Below are 22,659 nucleotides of genomic sequence, written 5' to 3'. Positions count from 1 at the left end.
CAGCTCAGCTCAAGCTACCATAGTGGCTACATTTATTTAGTTGAATGTAGAGATAGGACAACAAGGGCAAAAAGAGAGGAGACATGAGAGACATGTCAGGAGTCAGACTCGAACTCAAGTCCACACATCTCACAAGGAGCATATTTCCAGTGCACAGAGTACTTATATTTGAACTGGGGAGCCCCACCCAAGCACCTGGAATCGTAGGTATTTACATTTTACATATATTTAATTGACTCAGTGGAACTATCAGCTCACAACTTAGATCGACTACTTTCACAATATTTGCCTCTTTCTGAGGTAATATTCGTTTTTATTTTGCCTTTTTGTATTTGTATTTTTTTCATTTTAGAGGTATTAGAAAGGTCTTAAAAGCCCTTAAATTGTTACTTTAGAAATGTGCAGATGCGCTGTATATGCACATTTTGTTTAATGGGGACCCACTGTCAAAAACAGACAAACAGCGCCCTCTGCTGTTTTTTCTTCTTCCTCCATTTCATTTGCACATATATATGTTGTTGACAGATTAGTTTACTGTTAGCCTCCGAAACCCAGACTAGAAAACAATGTTGCACATTAAGCTAATCATCTGGGGACCCCCAAATTATTTGGGGACCCCCTCAAATGATGTGTTCATACTTTGTTGTACGACCACGTCACTCTCCAAAAACTAGTGATTACATGGAAATGTAGCCAGCCATGTGATGAAGTACACATTTCTACTAATTATCACAGCAAATGAGGGGACTGAGCTTCTATGGATAATTGGATATTTGTCACAGTACTGTCTTACTGTGTACCAAAGCCTTGTATAGAGAGTTCTGCCAATGCGGAATCAGAAACAGCGCCAGTCACATGGTTCATGTAACTCGAAATGTCACTTTCCCTCATTGACTCCAATGCACTCTGTAAACCTCCGGTTCACGCTTCGTCACCATTCGCCAATAGATGTGTATGTAGAAAACCTGGCCCCTTGAAGTGAACGGAGTTGGCACGACACCCCAACAGAGGGCTCTGCTGTGTACTAGTAGGCAGTAGGTAGAGATGCCATGGTGCAGCATAGTGACTGTGTTACCTGAGTAGTGGCTGTGATGGACAAGACAAAGGTCGGGACAGTGGAGCAGCTCAGGTTCAGTAGACGACCCTAAAGACGCAGAGCAAAACATATGTTAAAAAAATGTTTTTGCCATGATATCTTTCACAAAGGGTTGTAATTGTTGTGTTGGAGTGAGTTTGAATTATATTTATACAATTATATCTGTTGCATCTCGTTTTTGAGCAGTGCTCCTGGAGGGAGCTAAGTTCCAACATCAGGCTTTCTTTGCACAAAGCGCCCAAAGTTTGTTGTATTCCCAGGGTCACATTGGCCAAACTTCACGGGACACTTAATGAAACAAACTCATAAATAGCACTGCTCACTTCACACTAGGTGTAATCTTTAAACAATTAATGAGTTTCACCTCGGCCAGTAGGATGACTCTCTTGCCATCGGGCCAGATAACGTGATCCACCTGAGAACGCACTCTCTCCCAGGTCAACTCAGGGGTCCGAAGGCTTGCCTAGAGAAACAGTATCATCAGCCATCAAGGAGACAACTGTATAATACTATTCGTATATTGTGTGAGATTGAGACCTTAACTTCAGTATAGTGGCGTTGTATTTGCTCTTATAGAGGATGAAGCTCCCTGCACACTCCATTCTTATTTTGATCATAATTACTGAATGTCAGTCTCCAGGTTTTCTTCAGAATATGTGTGACACTATGACACTACTGTATGTATGGCACATTGGAATCCACTAGGACCGTGGTTCTCTAACTTTTTATTTTCAAGTACAACACAACTCTGAGTGTGTACAAATGGAACCAAATGGACCAGTAGGGTCTTTTGGTTCCATTTGTACACACTCAGAATGATCTAGCCCTAATGGTCATTTAGGGCTAGCTCTTTGTGTATTCTACTCGTGGCAAAAATAGATCTTTTACAAAGATGTCCACTAGGGATGTGAATCTTGACCACTGAGGCGATACGATACGGACCTCGATACACTGCCAGCGATACGATATAATTGCGATACATTGAAATCCTGCCGATACGATACATCACGATCCACCCCTGTTCCCGATACGATGCGATACGATTCACGATTCACCACGATTCAAGCCCAAATCCCAAAATGTACAAAACATAGCGACTAAAAATTTATGAAATTTAAATTCAAGGCAATTTATTGTTTCACTGTAGTACTAGGCTCTGTCTAACAACCCAACATAGGCCTATAGTATTCTGGGAGAACACAAAGCTGCTGGCTATTGTAGAATTGTTTCATAACTAATCATATAGAAGGCCTATGTCATTATTAGTAGGCCTATATGTCTTCAACTGGGAGTCAGGGACCCCAATCCAGGGTTATTACAGGGGGCCTGCCAAATATTTGTGTGATACAGTAGGCTATAATGCCTAGCCTACAGCGAGGGTCCCTGCTTGATCTCTGTCTGAGCTAAGGGGTCCTTGACCTGAAAAACAATAAAGCCCCTCCCTGGTTTGTATTATTATATTATATTATATTATATTATATTTAATCCAGGATTATGCAATTTTTATAGCCAAAATGTTTTAAAACAGACCTACAAGCTCACAGCGCGTCGCATCCATGACGCATTGTGAGCTTGTAGGTCTGCTATTTTAGGTGCGACACCCTTGTACTGCGATGTATAAATTAGGCTTCTTTCCCAGAGCATAACTAGCAGCAGAGAAAGTGAGAGAGTTGCTTGCATCAACAGGAAAGTTGTAGAACAGTGACAAATACTTTGTTTTAAACGCAAGCAGTAGTCCTACTACAACACCCAGCAACATTGTTGTTGTGTGTGTGCAGTTAATATAGCGCAGAAGATGATCTCAATCAATTGTCCGTCGGAGATTCGCTAAGAAACGGCTGTTGATTACATACTGTATCACTCGATCAGCCTGTGCTACTCTGTGACAACAATCAGCGCAGCGGACTTGGATGATATAAAGCTAAGTACTGTACAACTAATCTTGCATCTTTTTAACCCGTGGGGCTGCTAGTTCGTCCGTGTTGATTCACTCGCATTTCGCTGCACTGTCTGTCTCCCTGGTTGCCTGCATGCAGAGTGCAGATGCTGTCCGTCTGTCCGAGTCACAGCTCGCGTTAAAGACTGGCTTTTGGGGAGGGGGTTGAACGGCTGATGATGGTGCATTCATGGCGCCTCGGAAACACAGGATAGAATGAAATACTATATGGAAGAACCGATACAATCGCGGAATGTACCGATCCAGACACTCACGGTACGATCCATCACGATTTCGGCCGTCTATTGTACCGGTACACACTGAATGAACCGATTCAACCGTATCGCGGACGTTTGTATCGCGATTACGATCCGTACCGGTATATCTTCGCATCCCTAATGTCCACCACAAGTCAGCATGGCGATGACCCCTGCTCTGGATTATGAATGTGTAAAGTACACAAAGAGCTTCAAAGGCAATTCAAAATAAAATCTCAGCTTGATAAAATTATAAAGGAAAAGCTGAATGAACGCTTTTTAGATACACATTTCTATAACTTCATAGCTTTTGCATTCTGAATGCCACAGTCCATCAGAGAACACGTCTGCTCACCACATCAATCTCAGTGTTGGAGTGGCCCATGTTGCACACAATGGTACCATTCTTCATCCTATCCAGCTGGTCTCTGGTCACCACATTTTTATTGCCTACACCACAAACATACCTCAGAGTAATGACTACAAATTGATATTTTTTATCTATTTTAGTGATTTGGCAATGCAGACAGAATGAAGGCCATATGAATGTCATCCCACATGTAAACCCAAAGTTGAACAAGTGGTTGCATATACAGTAAAAGCCTGATTTGTACTTCATTGTGTGAAAATTGGTTAACATATTTTTGCCGACCGCCACTGTTTTACATATAGTTACCAGTGCATGTGATGATCACGTCTACTTGGCGGATAATTTCATTGAGCTTGAGCACCCGGAAACCGTCCATACTGCTCAAACAGAAACAAGAGAAAAGCACAAGCATGTTTGCTTATACAGTATAGCTGGATGATTTCCGCTGGAACACTTGTATGTCTTGGAATGCATTGGAATAACTGTCCATTCTCCTATACATCAGCTCACCAGGCTTGCAGGGCACAGATGGGATCAATCTCTGTTACGTAGACAATGGCTCCCATAGCTTTCAGGGCAGCAGAGCAACCTTTCCCAACCTGCAAAGACAGGACACAATTAGCCTGGGGCCAGCCTATATACAATGCAGCTAACTAGTAACCCCTCCATGTTTTAACCATAGGTTTTAACATGTGTGGGGATGAAGTCTAGCTCCAGCTAGGCTAGGACACAATGACCAACAGGGTCAGAATGCCTTCATCTTTAGAGATAACAGTGCCTAACACACTTGAGAGAGAATGTGTATACAGCCATTGTCTCAGTGTGAATCCTTCAAAGTGTCCTAGATCTGAATGCCATGTTGATGTCATCATCAGTCATCTAGACAGCAGTAAATGAACTGAAGCCATATAGTATCATTGTTTTGCCCAAGAATTGTAACAATACAGTATGTACTGTAGATGAGTCTACGTTCTACCACGTATGTTTAGGTTTAGGTTAGTTTATTTTGGTACCATTTCAGACAATTGATACAATGCATACAGTAGTTATTAAGCACATTCAAAACAGTCCAAAAAGGTCCAAAAAGGTATAGGCGGAAGCCGTAGCTTATATTGCCTACCCCATTTAAATTAAAATATCAAATGTTATGGTTATTTGAATTTACAAAACTGAAAAACAGAAAGAAAAACTTTTAGTAATTCCATTAGATTTTTTAGTCCAAAAACTGAAAAAGAACAAAACAGTTCAGTTTGGCGCTATATCATGTGGCGATATGGAAATATAGCCACGATTTAACTCATTGAGTGCCAGCCTATCACCACTAGAGGGCGCCCAGTGACCAGAGAATAATAGAGATATGCTGGTAATGCATGCCCGAGCCCAAGCCCAAGCCCTACTTGCCTGAACACTTTCCTTTGTGCATGTACAGGAAGAGGATGAAGTTAGCTTGAAGTTAGCTATTGGCTACCAAGCATTTTAGAAGCCTTATTTTCGTCAACTTAGCCATGATTAAACCTTGCACACCTCATGCATGGGAAAAAAACAGAGAAGAATGAGCTCTAAAAAATCCAATGCAATCCTGGATTGCATTGGAGTGGATTTGTGCAGTTTGTTCACAGCTTTCAAACAAAAAAATCCGATTGGAAATCCGTTCAGGCATTCTTGAGATAATCGCCATTATGTTTTACATGTAATGTAAACAAAAATGGCTGCCCTGTATGTTAGATGGGGTTGTATGGGGGTGGAACATGCAAAATCGCGATTGAAATCATGTTCACCAGATTTGATGGGGTCCAAAAAAAAAAAAAAAAAAAAAAATTCAAAAGAATTTTTTTCAAAAAAAAAAAAAAAAAATTTTTCTTTTTTTTTTTTAAAGCCGAACTTGTTCGGGATCGGCACTCTACGATACGCTAATAAAGCCGAACTAGTTCGGGATTGGCACTCAATGAGTTAACACCAAACTCTGCCATTTAAATAATTATTAGTAATACACACAATGCCATATGATAAATACACTTACACAAAACATACATACAATGCACATGTATATGCAGTATATATATGTGCATCACTAAGACTCTGACCCACTATTTTACCAATGTTATTTTAAGTTTATGCATTTATTACTGTTTTATAATAAATGCATTAGTATATATTTTAAGATATTTTCATATTAACTTATTGATATGTTTTTATATCTATTTTTTTCTATATAATTTATTACTTATATTGCAATATTTTTATAATGTTTTGTATTTATTTATTATCTTGGTTTTAAACATTTTTTTGAATTTGATCACTGATGTACACATTTTCAATTCTTTATCTAAACTATTCCATGTACTTACCCCTACTACAGATATACATCTTGCTTTTGTGTTGGTTCTTGGTGTTGATCCCTCAAATATACAAGTCCCCCTAAGTTGGTACTTGGTATCTCGCACTTTGAACAGCCTTTGCATGCAGGGTGGGAGTTCTTTATGGTGGGCTTTATACATAATAATGGCAATCTTTAGATCAACTAGATCTTCAAATTTGAGGATTTGTGTATTGATAAATAGTGGGTTGGTTGGTGCTAGGTAGTCAGATTTATTTATTATTCTTATGGCTTTTTTTTGCAATATGAAGATTGGGTTGGTTATGGTTTTGTATGCATTCCCCCATACTTCCACACAGTAAGTAAAGTATGGAAGCATGAGGGAGCAGTAGAGTAAGTATAGTGAATTATTATTTACTAGAAGCTGGGCCGCCCTTCGGGCGGCCCAGCGTCTAGTCGGCGACCTGGCCAACTCGGGAACGATGTAAATAGGGAATGAATGCCCCGCCCTTTAATGCAAACCCCATTATACCTGTTGTCATAGGACCCGTTTTGACCATCTGTTTGCCTGTGTCCATTTATGCCCATATATGGAGATATCTGTATCTATCTGTCGGCGTCCATTTTATGTCCATATATGGAGATCACTTATGCCCATATATGCCCATATATGGAGATATCTGTCTATTTGCGTCCATTTTATGCCCATATATGGAGATCTCTGTATCTGTCTGTCTGTGTCCCTTTATGCCCGTATATGGAGATCTTTGTGATTCTGCGTACATTTTATGCCCATATATGCCATATATGGAGATATCTGTTTATCTGCGTCCATTTTATGCCCATATATGAGATCTCTGTTGCTTTTTGTTTGTTTCTTCTTTAAGCAGAATACGCAGCCTGCTTAAATCTGCATCATTCAAGTCATCCTCCCAGTCCCACGCTTTGTTGCTTGTCTTATGTTTGTCTTTGTTTCTTTTATTTTCTTTTTCTTTTTTGGAGCAGACCCCATGAATGCCCCACCCTTTAATGCAAACCCCAATATACCTGTTGTCATAGGTCCCGTTTTGACCATCTGTTTGCCTTTGTCCCCTTATGCCCATATATGGAGATCTCTGCACACACAGTACCGGTTGCTGAAAACTCTGATGTCAGACGCACGTGCCGGTGGGAAGAACGGTTCTCGAGATACGCGGATTACATACATACATACACATTCACAGAGCGTATATGGAGATCTTTGTGATTCTGCGTACATTTTATGCCCATATATGCCATATATGGAGATATCTGTTTATCTGCGTCCATTTTATGCCCATATATGAGATCTCTGTTGCTTTTTGTTTGTTTCTTCTTTAAGCAGAATACGCAGCCTGCTTAAATCTGCATCATTCAAGTCATCCTCCCAGTCCCACGCTTTGTTGCTTGTCTTATGTTTGTCTTTGTTTCTTTTATTTTCTTTTTCTTTTTTGGAGCAGACCCCATGAATGCCCCACCCTTTAATGCAAACCCCAATATACCTGTTGTCATAGGTCCCGTTTTGACCATCTGTTTGCCTTTGTCCCCTTATGCCCATATATGGAGATCTCTGCACACACAGTACCGGTTGCTGAAAACTCTGATGTCAGACGCACGTGCCGGTGGGAAGAACGGTTCTCGAGATACGCGGATTACATACATACATACACATTCACAGAGCGTATATGGAGATCTTTGTGATTCTGCGTACATTTTATGCCCATATATGCCATATATGGAGATATCTGTTTATCTGCGTCCATTTTATGCCCATATATGAGATCTCTGTTGCTTTTTGTTTGTTTCTTCTTTAAGCAGAATACGCAGCCTGCTTAAATCTGCATCATTCAAGTCATCCTCCCAGTCCCACGCTTTGTTGCTTGTCTTATGTTTGTCTTTGTTTCTTTTATTTTCTTTTTCTTTTTTGGAGCAGACCCCATGAATGCCCCACCCTTTAATGCAAACCCCAATATACCTGTTGTCATAGGTCCCGTTTTGACCATCTGTTTGCCTTTGTCCCCTTATGCCCATATATGGAGATCTCTGCACACACAGTACCGGTTGCTGAAAACTCTGATGTCAGACGCACGTGCCGGTGGGAAGAACGGTTCTCGAGATACGCGGATTACATACATACATACACAAATGCAAACCCCAATATACCTGTTGTCATAGGACCCGTTTTGACCATCTGTTAGCCTTTGTCCCCACCCTTTAATGCAAACCCCAATATACCTGTTGTCATAGGACCCGTTTTGACCATCTGTTTGCCATTGTCCCCTTATGCCCATATATGGAGATCTCTGCACACACAGTACCGGTTGCGGAAAACTCTGATGTCAGACATCAGTTCCGTACACATTCACAGAGATTTTTTTGTTGACTCATGTGGCGTACGTGATGTCAGAGCCTTTTATGAAGTGATGTCACAATACAGCCTGATGTCAACAATCAGCTCCGCATAAGGAGATTCCGAACGTTTCGCGCCGGTTTCGGAAAACCGCGAGTCGGGTCGGGTCGAGGCCCGGCACTGCACTCCGCGCGGCGGCGGGGAACGCGCGTGCCGAATCTGAAGCCGGTGGGACGAACGGTTCTCGAGATACGCGGATTACAAACAAACAAACAGACAGACAGACAGACAGAGATTTGTCGCATTTATAGATAGATAATAGGTTTCAATTTATATAATATTGCAATGGTTTTTGATAATTTAGACTTTATATTTGTTATATGTGGTTTCCAACAGAGTTTATTGTCTATGGTAATGCCCAGAAATTTATGTTCATTTACACGTTATGTATTTTTAGTTTCACTCGTATATCAAATTTCCGATTACAAAAAAGAATATATTTTGTTTTACTAAGATTAACGTACCATAAACCACTGGGAATAGGGCCAGGTTAGTCAAGTTAAACAAGTGGATCTTTAGGGCTATGCTACTGTCACCATTGTTTAATTCATTCTCTTTTCAGCTAGCAGTGCAATGTTTACAGTCATGGCACAGAACAAGTAATAGATTTTAGACATCAGAGTCTGTCGCACAACTGTAAGCACTCTTACCTCTCCATATCCACATACAACCACCTGTTTTCCTCCAAACATGACATCGGTGGTTCTTTTCAAACTACAGGAATGAGAGACAGAATGTCAACAACAACCGTAGAGGCATCATACCAATCCTTAGCAACAGTCCAGGGCACATTATTATGCTTTGTTGGTGTGTAGCACTGATTTTATTCCAGGTTTAAGGGTTGACAGTGAAAAAACCTTTGCCTAGCCAAGAAGATCATTTCTATCAGTGAGGTCCAAATCTCCCAAAGTACAATGGATCAAAAAAAAAAAAAAGTGAGTTACCCACATTACAGTATGTGTCCCTATTCTGGCCATATCAAAATATAAGACATTCGGAAAAAACAGGCTAGCATTTGTGGAAAAATAGCAGATCTACAGTGCGACACCCTGTAAGGACGCAGCCGCAGCCTAGGTGCCTGGACCGCTAGACTAGTCGCCCGGGCCAGTAGCCCAGTACCTAATTATTTTTTTATTACAAATGATAAAACATTGTAATAAAAATGGATGCGCTTGTCTCATTTAAGGGTGTTGAAGTGAGGTTAGGGACTTCAGTGGTTTAGTTATGAAAATTTAAAATCTCACAACTGTGTTACAATTGCCACCACAAGTGATTATAATGTATGTTCCATTGACTGCACTGCACTGTCTCCTTAAAGTGTAATGGATATAACATGACGCCACTTACCCATCCAGGATTGACTCTCTGCAGCAGTACAGGTTGTCAAACTTTTGCTTTGTCACAGAGTCGTTCACATTCATGGCTGGCACGCACAACTTGCCAGCTTTAGACAGCTGGTACAATCTAGGAAGAAGAAGATACAGCAACATAAAGTGTCTTTTCACCTCCTGTTAGGTTAGTCTTTTTCTGTCTATGCGTGTAAGGGTTTTCGGGTGCAAGTAAACAATAAAATCACCTGTGAACCCCAGTGACGCTCTCCTCTACAATGCCCCTGATTTTCTTGAATACGTTTGGGTATTTCTTATACACCCAGTGGGTCAAATCCCCCCCGTCATCAAGGATCTAACATAGACGGCAGGAGTAAATAACATTTATTGTGTTACATTATCAACAGAGGTATAGTGTATACATTGACTGACTATGTTTAAATCCCATCTTATCATAAGCCACAACATCTCCCCTCTATTCCACTTCCTGGTGGATATCATTGCACACCGTTATACAAACTAACTTGGATAAAGTGGATCAAGTTTGTGTATGTACCATGTTAGGCTCCCAGCCATCTGCACTGACACAGCGATCAATGCACCACCAAAAGTCATCCTCGGATTCACCCTTCCAAGCAAAAACGGCCACACCTAGAAACATAACGGGAACAATATCTTTAAAAGTCCATCTGATTCAAAACGCCGGTGACATTCACAATGGAGCCAAAGGGTATAGCACCCAGTAGTCCTATTCAAAGCATGAACATACTGTACATGGATAACCAACCACAGACAAAAACTAATTTCAAGGGAAAGTCAAGTGAATGAAATACTAGTGTCTTCCCCAGCAAAAAAACAAAAGAAAGAAAGAAAAAAACAAAAAACAGATTGATCCAAAAAGACGAAAGGACTGCAGTTCCAGTCAGAACCCGGTGCGTTTGGGCATGAAAGCCCTCTCAGTCACATCAACGTTCTGGTGTATAGATCAGTGGTTCTCCAAGTGGGGTCCCAGAACCCTCAATATTCCTTGGGGGTGGGTCCAAATTGACCCTTACAGGTCTCTAACAAGGAGTGTACACATGGACCCGTAAGGCGTGTTACGCTATATATTGAAAACAAGAAGGCGTGGTAGCCCTCTACAATCCATTTCATCCATTGACCACGCGCAAGCGTAACCATGACCACGTGCCATCCTATGCCCTCTGAAAGCAACCTAGAACAGTGGTTCTCAATCTGTGGGTCGGGACCCCCAGGGGGTCGCCAAATTATTTTGCGGGGGGTCCCCACTCCCCAGATGATTAGCTTAATGTGCAACATTGTTTTCTCAATCGACAGTAAACAAATCAACATAACGTTTAAGTGTACAGAGGGTATCTGCACATTTCTAAAGTGACAATTTAAGGACTTTTTAATACCTCTAAAATGACAAATTAAACATTGGCCAAATGATCAAATATTAGAGGCTGAAATTGTGAAAATAGTCGATCTGTTATTTTCTGTTATTTTCACGATAGAACTGTGTTGTACAAAATGTAATGCCAACACTCAACACTTAGTGCTTGTTTTGAGGGTCGTGGCCTGAAAAGGTTGAGAACCACTGACCTAGAACACACTGCTGTGAAGGTCCATTTATACACTCAAGAGTTATGGTGAACCACTGGTATTACTGTAGACGGAACAATGCTCCGAACCCTTTTCCACCCACTTGGTAAATATCATCACCACACTGGTCATTGTTCATCTTATCACCACACTGGTCATGGTTCATCTTAAGTCTTACTTGCATTGGTGGGTTATTGGGGAAGTTGCTGCTTGCTTGCTCACTGAAGCAGTTCCTCCCAGGAAATGGGCTTGGAGAAAACCTCCCGCTCCAGCCAGAGGTCATAGTTCATTTGGAAGTCCTCGGGCAGGTCTACCCGCTGGCCCAGGACGCTCTGCAGACAGTTGTCCACGGGCAGGAAGTCGGGGTTGCTCTGGTTCTGGTCGTAGCGCCGGCTGTTGAAGCGCTCTATGTTGGCGCGCAGGGCACACTCCTCTGCCTGGAAGTCCCACGGCCGTGCATCCAGATCTAGAGAGCAGTTTATATTGATGTCAGAGACCCAGCAGAGATACTGATTCCAACCAATGCCACTTTTAAATCAAAGCAAATCCTCTTTTTCTTTGAAAGTATGAAAAGGCTTTTTTTTTTGTATACCATTTAAATTATTTTGAGGCAGTAAACAAAAAAAGAAATTATGCCATTTGTCCAAAAGCAACTGCAAAGGAATTAGCTACTTTTTTTCCCCAAAAAGCTTTATACCCTGTATATATGACATTGATATAACGACAAAATGTGACAGCTCTGTTTACACAATGCTGTACCCCTCCAACTGTATATACGGTCCCCTTTTTCAACTGTTTTTATTATATTTTGACACTTGCTTTGGCAATGTAAACTCCCAGAAAACCTCTAACCTCGCATCACCAGACTTTCCACCACGAGGAAAGCCTGGTATTTGTTCTAAAAACTAACCGTGTGACACGGAACACCATATATGGACATAAAAGAGTGCCAGCCAGACAAGACGGATACAACGGGTATTGCACAACTGGACATCAAGGGTGACTATTCTGCCCAACGGGCACCGCTCTGGGTTCTCCAACATTACTTTTGAGACTGCTACATTCAATCCCTCATCGCACACCCCCGGCGCAGGACTAGTTAATTAAACCAAAAGAAACAAAACGATTATACCAAACTAAACAGGTTCTAAACTTGGGGAATCATTTTGGAGGTGCAAGGCATCCTTTGATCCTTAGTTCCGGTCATGTGATGACCTAAAGTTATTTCCACTCCGACCGGATCAGAAACTCAAAAATGGTATTGAGCCCAGGCTAGACCTCTAGACATTGATATGACATCAATATATTGCCAAATATGAACTTACCGTTCCCATAGGCCCAGTCATCATTGAGGCGATGGCGGACCTTCTGGTAGATGGCCGACATGGTCTTCATGTTACTCTTCCTCCACTGACGCCCCAGGTATTTGGTTTGGACTTTGAGCAGCTTCAGGACATAGAGCTGCATCATGGCCTGCTTGACCTTCAGTGCCCTCTTCAGGATAGGAGCAGACTTGAACACAACCAGCATCTATCGGTAGAAAAGAAAATGTGGCAACAGAGACGCATGAAACCTAGCTTGGGTTCGAGTAATAATATAATGATTTTCTTCGTGGGCACCCTAGTTCATGCTCTACTATGGGAATGAGTTTTTGGAAGCAAATCCATAACTGCATCTTAGAAATGACAACGGTTGACTTTCCATTCTGACCTAGGCTTTACATACTGGGTGACCCATTGTGAGTGTGACTATGTGGATTTCATCCTGACTGCAATCATTATCGCCAAGTTCTGATGAGTGGTTGGAAGAAAGTGGGGATTCCCTCTTTCCAAGAATGGATTGTAAAGATTGGCTGCTTTTATGAAGAAATATCCAAAAGGAGGATTGACAGAATGGATAAATGCATTCATAAGTGGGGAAGCAATATAATGTATATTGCTAACAGCATGAGATGTGGTGTTAGCGCAATATACTGTATGTGGCTAGATACCTGGGACTGTATGGCATTGTTTGTTTTGTTTTGTGGTTGTTCGCATTGTATTTTTAATCTCTTTTTGTTGTCTATTTGGATGTCTGCCTCTTGTATTACATTTCTCTTGTCGAGATCCTACTTCTGTGTGAAAAAGTTAAAACCCCAATAAACATTGAGTCATAAAAAATATGATTTTCCTCACTCAGGATGAGGTTAAATGTTCCATTATGGAAGATCCTCCTCTCTCTCTCTCACCATAGTTCTGGAGTGTTTCCACTTGGTGAGCTTGTTCAGGATCCTCAGCAGGTTAATACAGGAGAACAGGTTCCTCCAGCAGAACTGGTTAGTATCGCCCGCTTCCTGTACAAAACAAACCATCAGCTCTATGGGGCGCAACAGTTCATCAAAATAAATGAAATTACACTGTTTTGGTCAAGTTAAAGGACAACTTTGTTTTTTTACAACAAGGTTTCATAGAGGCTAAATGTGTATTTTTAGACACAATAAGCCCATTCCCAAGATGCACCACAATCCTTCATGGGCAGATGTGACTTATGAGGGCTAGAAGTGTTACTGTAAATAGTAATAAAGAAATCGCAGGCTTATTGTGGCTAAAAAGACATTTAGCCACTTGCATGCATGCACCCACCCACTGAAATCAAAGTCATTAAAATCACTAAAACTATAGAAAGAAGTAAATGAAAACATTTTTTTAACACTCAGCTTTTCTTTTCTCTCATTACAATCTAAATTATGAACCCTTGTTGTAAAAAAATAAATAAAAGTAGCTAATACACAAGTTCCCAACTCTCACGATGCGACATGATGCGAGCTTGTAGATCTGCTATTTTCACAGTTTTTACACAACATTGTTTTGTGACAAAGCATAAAATAGTTAATGGTTAATAATCAATTTGTGTAAAAAGAATTATACAAAAAATACTGTAATATATATATATATATATATATATATATATATATATATATATATATATATATAAATCGATAGTTAGAGACCAATCGATAATCATCTCTGACACAGGCATTTTGTGAACTTCAATTATCCCACCAGGACAACAATGTTTTCAGAGCTGCGTGTTGAAAAGGTCAGACTCACCAGACTCTCTGCAGTGAGCTCAGGGAGCTCGTGAACCACGCAGTAAGGGAAGTCAAGCACAGAGATGCTGAAAGTGACACCAGATGCAATGAGTGAAACAGTGTTGATTTTGTCGACTAAAACCATGACGAAAAATGTTCATTCGACTACCTTTCTTCAACAAAATAAAAACTAAGCTATTATGACTAAAACTAAGACTAAATATATCAACAAATAAAAACTAGGCGTAAATGTTAGGGAGGGAAGAGTGGAGGAGATCCAGTATAACTAAAAAACAACTCATTTTATGTTTGGTTGAGTGCATGTGTCACTCTAAAAAAATAGCAGATCTGCAAGCTCACAACATGTCGCAATACAACACGTTGTGACCTTGCATATCAGCCATTTTCGGGACACAGCTTAGTATAAATCAGGCATTTCAACACCATCACGGCCGTCCAAAATAGATTTTTGTCAACTGGCACCTTAAGAACAGTAAATCTGTGCAACATGAGCATTCTTAAACAGATTTCTTTTATAAAAGTACATTATTACCTATTCTTGGCTGTGATGTAAGACATGATATTCTGATTGAAGAACTTCAGAATGAGGGGAATACAGTTTGCAAACACCAGGTGTTGGGCCATGTACTCAAACTATGAAAAACATACAGAGGACAGCTTAATTAGAAGAGAAGCAACTATTTGTATAGCACTTTTTAGTTACTCATAAAAAAAAAAAAATCACACAAACCATGCAAAACAATTCATCAAAACGAAAAGAGATACTCCACTGTCAAACGTGTGAGTAGTAAGTAATGTTGCGACAGTAATGAATACAGCTTTGGTTCATAAATAGGCGAACTATCACTTTAACAATGTGGAAAACAATGTGTATGTCCTATTCATAGTCTCTAGTGGCACCTAGTGGTCGAGGGGGAAATGGCTGCAGGTTTTGACATCTGTGCATTACCAAATAACCTGTGATTTTGATTGGCATTAATACAGAGAGCATTGATGGACTTAGCAGCATGTATTGATCATTACTCCAAAGGACAAAGAGATGGAGTATTTCTTTAAGGTTTGTAGCACAGTATTCACGATGAAGTGTGTGCAGTGTGTGTGTGTGTGTGTGTGTGTGTGTGTGTGTGTGTGTGTGTGTGTGTGTACCTGGTAGATGTGGTTGAGTTTGAAGTGTTTGAGAAGCAGCAGCAGGATGGCAGAGATGGCCTTCACGATGATCTCTTTGTGGCGATTGACATCAACACCAAGTTTCATGCTCTGCAACACTGTGGTTCTGCAGCCACAAATACATGTTCCGATAAGTTCTACAGTTTCACTAGGATTGTCAGCGCATCACATTATCAACAGACACATTATCAACCATTTAGGCCTGAGGCCGATTCTAAAACGCCTTCTAAAGTTTTCTGAAAAACTTTAAATATTATTCAAAAACTACAAAAACAAATATGTTGCTACATACTGTACAAAACTGTGTTCCCGGCCTGAGGTGTAAAAGCACAAAAAATGTGTTCCTGTCCATAATGGGTTAAAGACATAACAGAATGCTTGTCTGGAAAGCATCTGTGTCACCACTTTAACCATATATATTTTTTGCTACCGGTTTTCAAAAACATATTTTGATCATTTTGGTTGTCCTTGACATGAAAAAGTTTGAGAACCACTGATCATAGAAACAGTTTGGAACACCTTGGAAGCTCTGATGAGTAAAACATAAAGCAGATGTGAAGCCTCTTCCCCACTTACGTTTCATCTTTAGTCTCACAAATTTGAAAATTGAAATATATCTTTGTGCATTTACTTCTCCGTTGAGCTCATGTAATAAACTTTCTATCTTTAGAAATACTCAAATGCCTCTGACTCTGTTCAGCACAACCTCCTGATGGGTGCATCCCGCCACTCCGACACTAACCCTATCTCTAACCCTAACCCTAAACTTAACCCCTATGGGAGTGTCGCCACTCCGACAATTACAAGTCAATTTCGGAGTGGCGACATGTCGGAATGGAGAGCGACTCCCCCTCCTGATCGCGCCGAAATTCCTGAACTGTTAAAGAAAGTTATGCTACAGTACTACTTACGGCATCTCCTCAGGAAGCACATCTGCCAGGATGTTGATGGAGTCAGTCTTAGCCTTGGAGGTTGGAGCTGCTGCAAGGAGGATTTTCAACAAGGCAATCTGACAGACAGAAAGGGCAGACGATAAGATCAGTTTACAGATGTCTAGATTCTCTACAGGTGGTGTAGCAGACAAAGTCATACTCATGTTACTGGCTGTGGATTCCAACATGTAGAGACTGGTGTGTGCACATGTAACAATGTGTACATTTAATGCTGGTTAGAATGATACATGGACAGTAATCAGGACACTGACAAAACTGTATATATACTGAGGCATGATAGATTTAATGCAATCAGGACACTAACCATATACTGAGGCAAACTGGGAAGTATACCCTGATAAAGGAGCTCAGTGGAACACATCTCCACCTCCTCTTCACCCTGTCATACAAAACAAACCAGTTTAAAACCACATTAAAACAAAGGTCCAGCAAAGTTTGTGTTTACATATTCAGATCTTTGTGGAGCAATGGAGGATTTAGGTTATAACAAAATGCTGGAACCGTTGCACCCGCGACCGACTCCGGATAAGTGGCCGAAGATGGATGGATATTAAATTGCAGGACTATTGTCTTACAACTTACCCCAGACAGTGGAGTTTTTTGGTACTCTTCTTCCTTTGAAATCTGAATCTCTGCTATAGACACATATTTATGCTGAAACAAAACCAAATAGACATGAATACATCAGAGCCAAATAGCAAAATAGCTTAATATGCTTCCCAAAATGTTCAGTTAACTATGAGACAGAGTTTATGCAGCAATACCAGCTTCAACGTCTTGATGCTCTCGTGAATTGGTCGGGGCAAGCCAACTACTGTATCTGTATCACTGTAAGAGACACACACAAATAACCATGTTTTAAAATCGTATATATCTGCTAAGAATAACACACATAACACCACCAGTTCTTTTGTAGCCCAACTTGAATGAATGACTTACTTTCCAAGCGTGTATCCAATGAATTTACTTCTACTTGATTCCAAGAAGTTTTCAATGTCCTTTTCCCTGTTAAGAGCAGAGATGTCATTAAAAGAATTAAGACCTACTATGAAAGAGATCACATTCCATACATACTGTATATGGTCTTGGATACCAGATACGATTCAATTTCCAATTATAGAGAAGACAGTTTATGGTTCCCAAATAAAGTTTAATGTTATTGTGGGTGTGAAACAAATCAAAGTAGTAAGTCATCTTTTTACTGGTTAATTTATTTTTTGTTGCAGTGGAGTGTTATTGGTGCAACTCTCAGAACCTCAGTCTGTTTTTTCTTTTTTTTTAAAGATATTTTGGGGAGCTTTTTCTGCCTTTATTGATACAATAGACTGACAGGGAATGGAGAGAGAGAAGGTCGTCAGGATCTTTACCAGCCTAGGTGCCCAGACGGCTATACCAGCTGTCTGTGAATTTCTTTTCTTCCAGACTTTAGGAGCCCAAGGCAGCCCCTTGGGGAAGGACACCCTCTCTGAAGGAGGGTGTGGGATGGGTGGAGGCATGACCTCGTCCCTTTCCAGGGGGAACGGCTCTGCCTCTATGGAGTTGTCGTTGTCGTCGTTGTCATCCTCATCCTCACGGGGGTCGTCGGCCTTGTAAGGGTCTTTCTCGTTGAACGCGTCCAGGTTGTCTTGCTTTATCAGGGCCTGTAATTCCAGAGGACAAGGTGGCGATGAGCACTGAAAACAGCCTGACGACACGTCATCAAAGCGGCAGTCTGCCGTTCCCGTACGGTTCTTTGTTTTGAGACAGGGGAGGAGGTGCAGGAGTGACGCTTACCTTGTGCTCGCGACGTGCCCGTTTCTGCTGCTGTTCTATGAGGTCTGAAGCAGATGCAGGGGGAGACGCGGCTCTCATGCTCCTCACTACCCTGATGCTGTCCTCCGGCAGTGGAGGCAAGCCCAGCTCCTGGCGCTTACGCACCTTGATGCCCTGGAGCTGCTCGAATCCTCCCAGCGTGAACTGGAAGAGCAATGAGAGGTTTTCATGGATTAAAGATAAATTAACTCTCACGACTGAAAAGGTCCTAATCTGTGATTAGGACCGCAGCACAGCATCAAAGGAGCCCCCACACACAAGCGCCATGTTTCATAAACAACTAGAAGCAGTGCTCTTCTGAGCACAGGTCTCCACCAGGCCACACAAATCGGCCTGTTATAGCGCCACCATGAGGCTGATTTAAAAAATGTGGGGCAGAGGTTCTGAATTAGCATCCAGGGAGTGTGTGTGCTCAGTTTGGCAGCGATCGGGCCAACGGCGCCGGAGATTAGCTGGTAACAACCAGGCCACACAAATCGGCCTGTTATAGCGCCACCATGAGGCTGATTTGAAAAATGTGGGGCAGAGGTTCTAGATTGGCATCCAGGGAGTGTGTGTGCTGAGTTTGGCAGCGATCGGGCCAACGGTGACTGAGATTAGCTGTTCACAAACTGCGAGGACGCACGGACGGACGGACGGACGGACGGAGGGGAAAACATACTCTCCCTCAGCCTTCGGCTGGTGGAGACAATTAGCACAATATGTAAAATAATTATGATGTTTTGGTAGCCATACAGCCATTGAGGCTTTAACGTTTGCTTTTATGAAATATCCGAGATCCTTAGGGTTTTCTGGAAGATTTAACATGTATTGTATCGCTAGATTGACCTCTTCAAATACACTTTCATCCCTAAATTAACTAATGCCATAAATAGGCCATCTACAAACGTCTAAGCGTTGTAAACTTGTAGATAGCCTATTTTCACTGCGCATTATGCTTCCATAGAAGACATGCTGCTATGGAAACCAAATGAGAAATCAGTCGAGGCGACTATGAACTTTAATCCATGGGGCTTGATTATGGCTTTTCAATGTGAGCAAAATGGTAGGCACCTCTAAACAATGGATGAAAGAAACAGATGTTTGTCAATGGAATCTCTCACCAGTATACTTTTCCAAAGCAACAGTAAGACCTTCTTCATGGGGAAGTGTGGGGCGTGACCACTGCAAAACTTGGTGACCATCCCAAAGAGCATGACAGACATGGGCTCGTTGTTGTACAGCGGAGACCCTGGATGAGAGAGGAAACGGTCGAATATTCGAATAGGACTTGGACACAATCACACATTATCCATAGCATATACTGTTATTATTGCAGCCAATCATGTCTCACACACACACACACGCACACGCACACACACACACACACACACACACACACACACACACACACACACACACACACCTCTAGTTGCATAGCTGCAATTTGTTTTGTTTTATTTAATTTAATTACTTGTTATAAATGCTCTTCTTGAAACAACATTGTTATATAGAAAAGAACACGCACCAAGTTCAGCTTTGAAGGTTTCCCTGGTGGCCCTCCACTCGGGTCTGTCTGCTGGGTCGTCCTGCTGAATGGTCTCCACCATCAGGTACATGATGTTGAGCAGCACCCTGAGATCTGTGCTGTCTGCCAGAGAGATGGCCGGCTTCCTGACCGCACTGCTACAGGCAGCGCTGTTACTGGAAAAACAAAGCAGTGATGATGCAGACCACTGTCTTTCATGGCTTTTTAGAACTACAACAATTACTGTATAATGTATATAATGGTTTTCATTGTCCGCTTAACCCATTAAACCGGGAAAGCATCCATGTCATTTTAGATTTTAGCTATAACATACGTTTACTTTTTTTTTCAGAAAACCTTTCTAACATTGGTTTCGAACAGTAGTTCTCAAAAAATAGCAGATATACAAGCTCACAGCGAGCACAAGAACCGACAAGACCACGTACTCTATCTCCATGTTGAGCAGCTCTACCAGAGCGGAGAACGTCCCCACATCCAGCAGTAGGAACACATTGTACCTCATCCAGTGCTGCACCTCTGCCTCAGAGGAGCACTCCGCAAACGTTCCTGGATGGAAACATTCACAGTATGGTAAAGTAAAGTTAGTGAGAAAACAGACGAAAATTGCTAAATCTACAAGCTCGGGCCGTTTTTGGCATCCGAGGCAGGTGCACAACTTAACGGAGCAGTTCATCCCAAAACATGACTTATTTTTTATCAATTACAAACCCCATGAAGCCTTGAATTCATGGAGATTTTTTGGTGCATTCCTGAGTCAATAATTTGATGACGGGTCATTGGTCAATAGGGGACTCAGCAGGAGACTCCGTCAGTCAACAATTTTCCCGGTGAACCACTACTTTAAGGATAAATCGAGCCTTAGTGAGTGGGCGATATGCCTTTACCCTGAGCCATGTAGAGGATGGCCCTGGCCACCTTTAGCCTCCTCTCCCTGGCGATCACCTCCAGACCATCCAACAGCCGCATGGCATGGGCTCTGTGCTGCGCTGCATCCAGCTCCGTCCATTTCTTATCGGACACTGTGAGAGACAGCAGAGTGATATAAAACAAGAGCGCCTTGAGTCGAACATGTCTTTGTGCATAATGATAATAGAATGAATAGTATAGTTTTAATTGACTATGCGTTGTTGTTTGTGTGTTTTTTTAGTTGCATACCATGGGTTCTGAATTCCTCCTCAAAACACTTCCTGTTCAAAGCAAACTCTGGTCCTTCCGTATAACTGTATAGCTCTAGAAAACACATGTAGAAAAGACATTCAATTGGAATGAACCGACAGCCTCCTTATCTTAAAGAATGAATGCAAAAAGGAAGGGACAACATACAACAGGAGATGCACCCACCTGACAGTTCTGCTGTCCACTTGTCTGTATCTGAATATGCAAACTCAAGGTCTGGACATTCAGAAAACCCCTGTGAAAAGAGACATGTTTGTTTACATGCCATCATCAGCTTCTAGTCAAAGAGCAAATGTCCACCTAAGCCCTTTTTCCACAGGCCCAACACCACACCACTCCACACCACACCGCCCACTTGTGCCAGGTTTTCCACTACAAGGACCTGGGTAGAGTGGTGTGAAAGTGTTACTAAACGTGGTACTAAAAGGTATCCAATCTAGAGTAGGTCTGAGCTAGGCCAAGCAGGGCCTAACACTTCATAATGACTGATCACTCACTGACTTTTCATTTAGACCACCAGGATATAGTTGTAATACATGATAATAGATTCTATTGTATTATAACCACTATTATAATCTATTATAGTGTATTATAATTATCATAGTAATACATTAATACTTTATAGTGTATTATAATCATATTATAGTGTATTATAATTTAGGATAGTTGTAATAGAAATGTATATTGTATTATAATCACAGTTAAAGGGTCTCTTACCGATAGGGGTACTTTTGTGTAATGGAAAATGTCGATTTTTTTTTTACGTGGTGCGGTGTGGTGTGGTGTAGTGTAGTGTGGTGTGGTGCTAAAGCTGCAGTCGAAAAGGGGCTCTAGTAAAGCTGTCAGGTCTTGAGTCGAGTAAAAACAGGTTTCTTTTTATTTAGTCGTGCCTGATAATAGCCTCCATTGGATCAAGACTATCAGATTTGTATGTCTGACTTTCTTTCATATCCATCTAAAAATTGATCAAATACATCTATGGTACTCTTGATCCAAGGCAAATAACCAACCGCAATCGTTGCTTGGCTTAGTTCATGTATGAATAATAGATGATAAAGTTAAACATACTGAGTCTTCAACAGGCATTCACTGAAAATGTATTACAAGTGACGTCAGGCGAGTCTGCCAAGCTAGCCATAATAACTTGCTAACATCAGTTGCTTATGCGGCTAGCTAACACTAACAATCAGGGGTTCATTTTAAAAGTAGTACTCTTGTTAATGTTTACGATCACCGGCATTGGTAGCTCATGTTAGCGAGCTATCATGGGAGAGTTAAAGTTAACAAAAGGCATTACCCTGAGCCAGGGGTTAGCAGTTCTGTTTTGTAGACTTGTAATTCTAACACTGTTCATCAGTCCCCGTCCCAAAAGACTACCAATAGGCATTTGGTCTATTGGTTGGACATAATAAACCATAATAATATAAACTTACCTCTGAATCTTTTCGTTGACTGCGCACAAATTCGCCTCTGCTTTTGTTAGGCAGCATACCGGTAGTTCTCTGTTTGTTGTTGACAGCTAATCCACCACCGTTTCCACCGACATCCATCTTGCTTTTTGTCTCTCTTTACAATTTAGTGCAATATAGCCTCTCGCG

The 22,659-nt window shown here is 41.4% G+C and overlaps 2 protein-coding genes across 2 annotated transcripts in view; both read right to left on the bottom strand.

Annotated features, from left to right (window-relative positions):
• The window catches only part of LOC308287699 (S-adenosylhomocysteine hydrolase-like protein 1), a 14,364-nt gene extending 2,828 nt beyond the window's left edge, over positions 1-11,536 (bottom strand). The window contains exons 1-10 of the mRNA XM_080728944.1: positions 11,513-11,536; positions 10,289-10,383; positions 9,981-10,087; positions 9,752-9,868; positions 9,055-9,118; positions 4,170-4,258; positions 3,966-4,036; positions 3,645-3,739; positions 1,461-1,559; positions 1,076-1,144 (exon numbers count right to left, since the gene is read on the bottom strand). Coding sequence (XP_080585070.1) covers positions 1,076-1,144; positions 1,461-1,559; positions 3,645-3,739; positions 3,966-4,036; positions 4,170-4,258; positions 9,055-9,118; positions 9,752-9,868; positions 9,981-10,087; positions 10,289-10,291 — 714 coding nt within the window. The 5' untranslated portion in view covers positions 10,292-10,383; positions 11,513-11,536. The remainder of the gene's footprint in view (positions 1-1,075; positions 1,145-1,460; positions 1,560-3,644; positions 3,740-3,965; positions 4,037-4,169; positions 4,259-9,054; positions 9,119-9,751; positions 9,869-9,980; positions 10,088-10,288; positions 10,384-11,512) is intronic.
• On the bottom strand, positions 11,295-22,611 carry LOC308287713 (striatin-interacting protein 1 homolog; the record flags this gene model as incomplete). The annotated part of the gene is made up of 20 exons (XM_080728958.1): positions 11,295-11,800; positions 12,660-12,864; positions 13,562-13,666; positions 14,424-14,490; positions 14,958-15,058; positions 15,572-15,698; positions 16,504-16,601; positions 16,850-16,924; positions 17,128-17,199; positions 17,310-17,373; positions 17,485-17,550; positions 17,965-18,185; positions 18,319-18,501; positions 19,461-19,588; positions 19,865-20,040; positions 20,311-20,431; positions 20,770-20,904; positions 21,041-21,115; positions 21,227-21,296; positions 22,495-22,611. The coding sequence occupies 20 exons, from the start codon at positions 22,609-22,611 to the stop codon at positions 11,553-11,555; spliced, it is 2,454 nt and encodes an 817-aa protein (XP_080585084.1). The 3' UTR covers positions 11,295-11,552.
• Positions 22,612-22,659: the final 48 nt, after the last annotated feature.

The sequence above is a fragment of the Nannobrachium achirus genome (genome assembly GCF_963921795.1).
Source record: "Nannobrachium achirus genome assembly, chromosome: 6".
Lineage (NCBI taxonomy): Eukaryota > Metazoa > Chordata > Actinopteri > Myctophiformes > Myctophidae > Nannobrachium > Nannobrachium achirus.
Note: the sequence above shows the minus strand (reverse complement) of the source record. Positions and strands in the feature narration are given on the sequence as shown.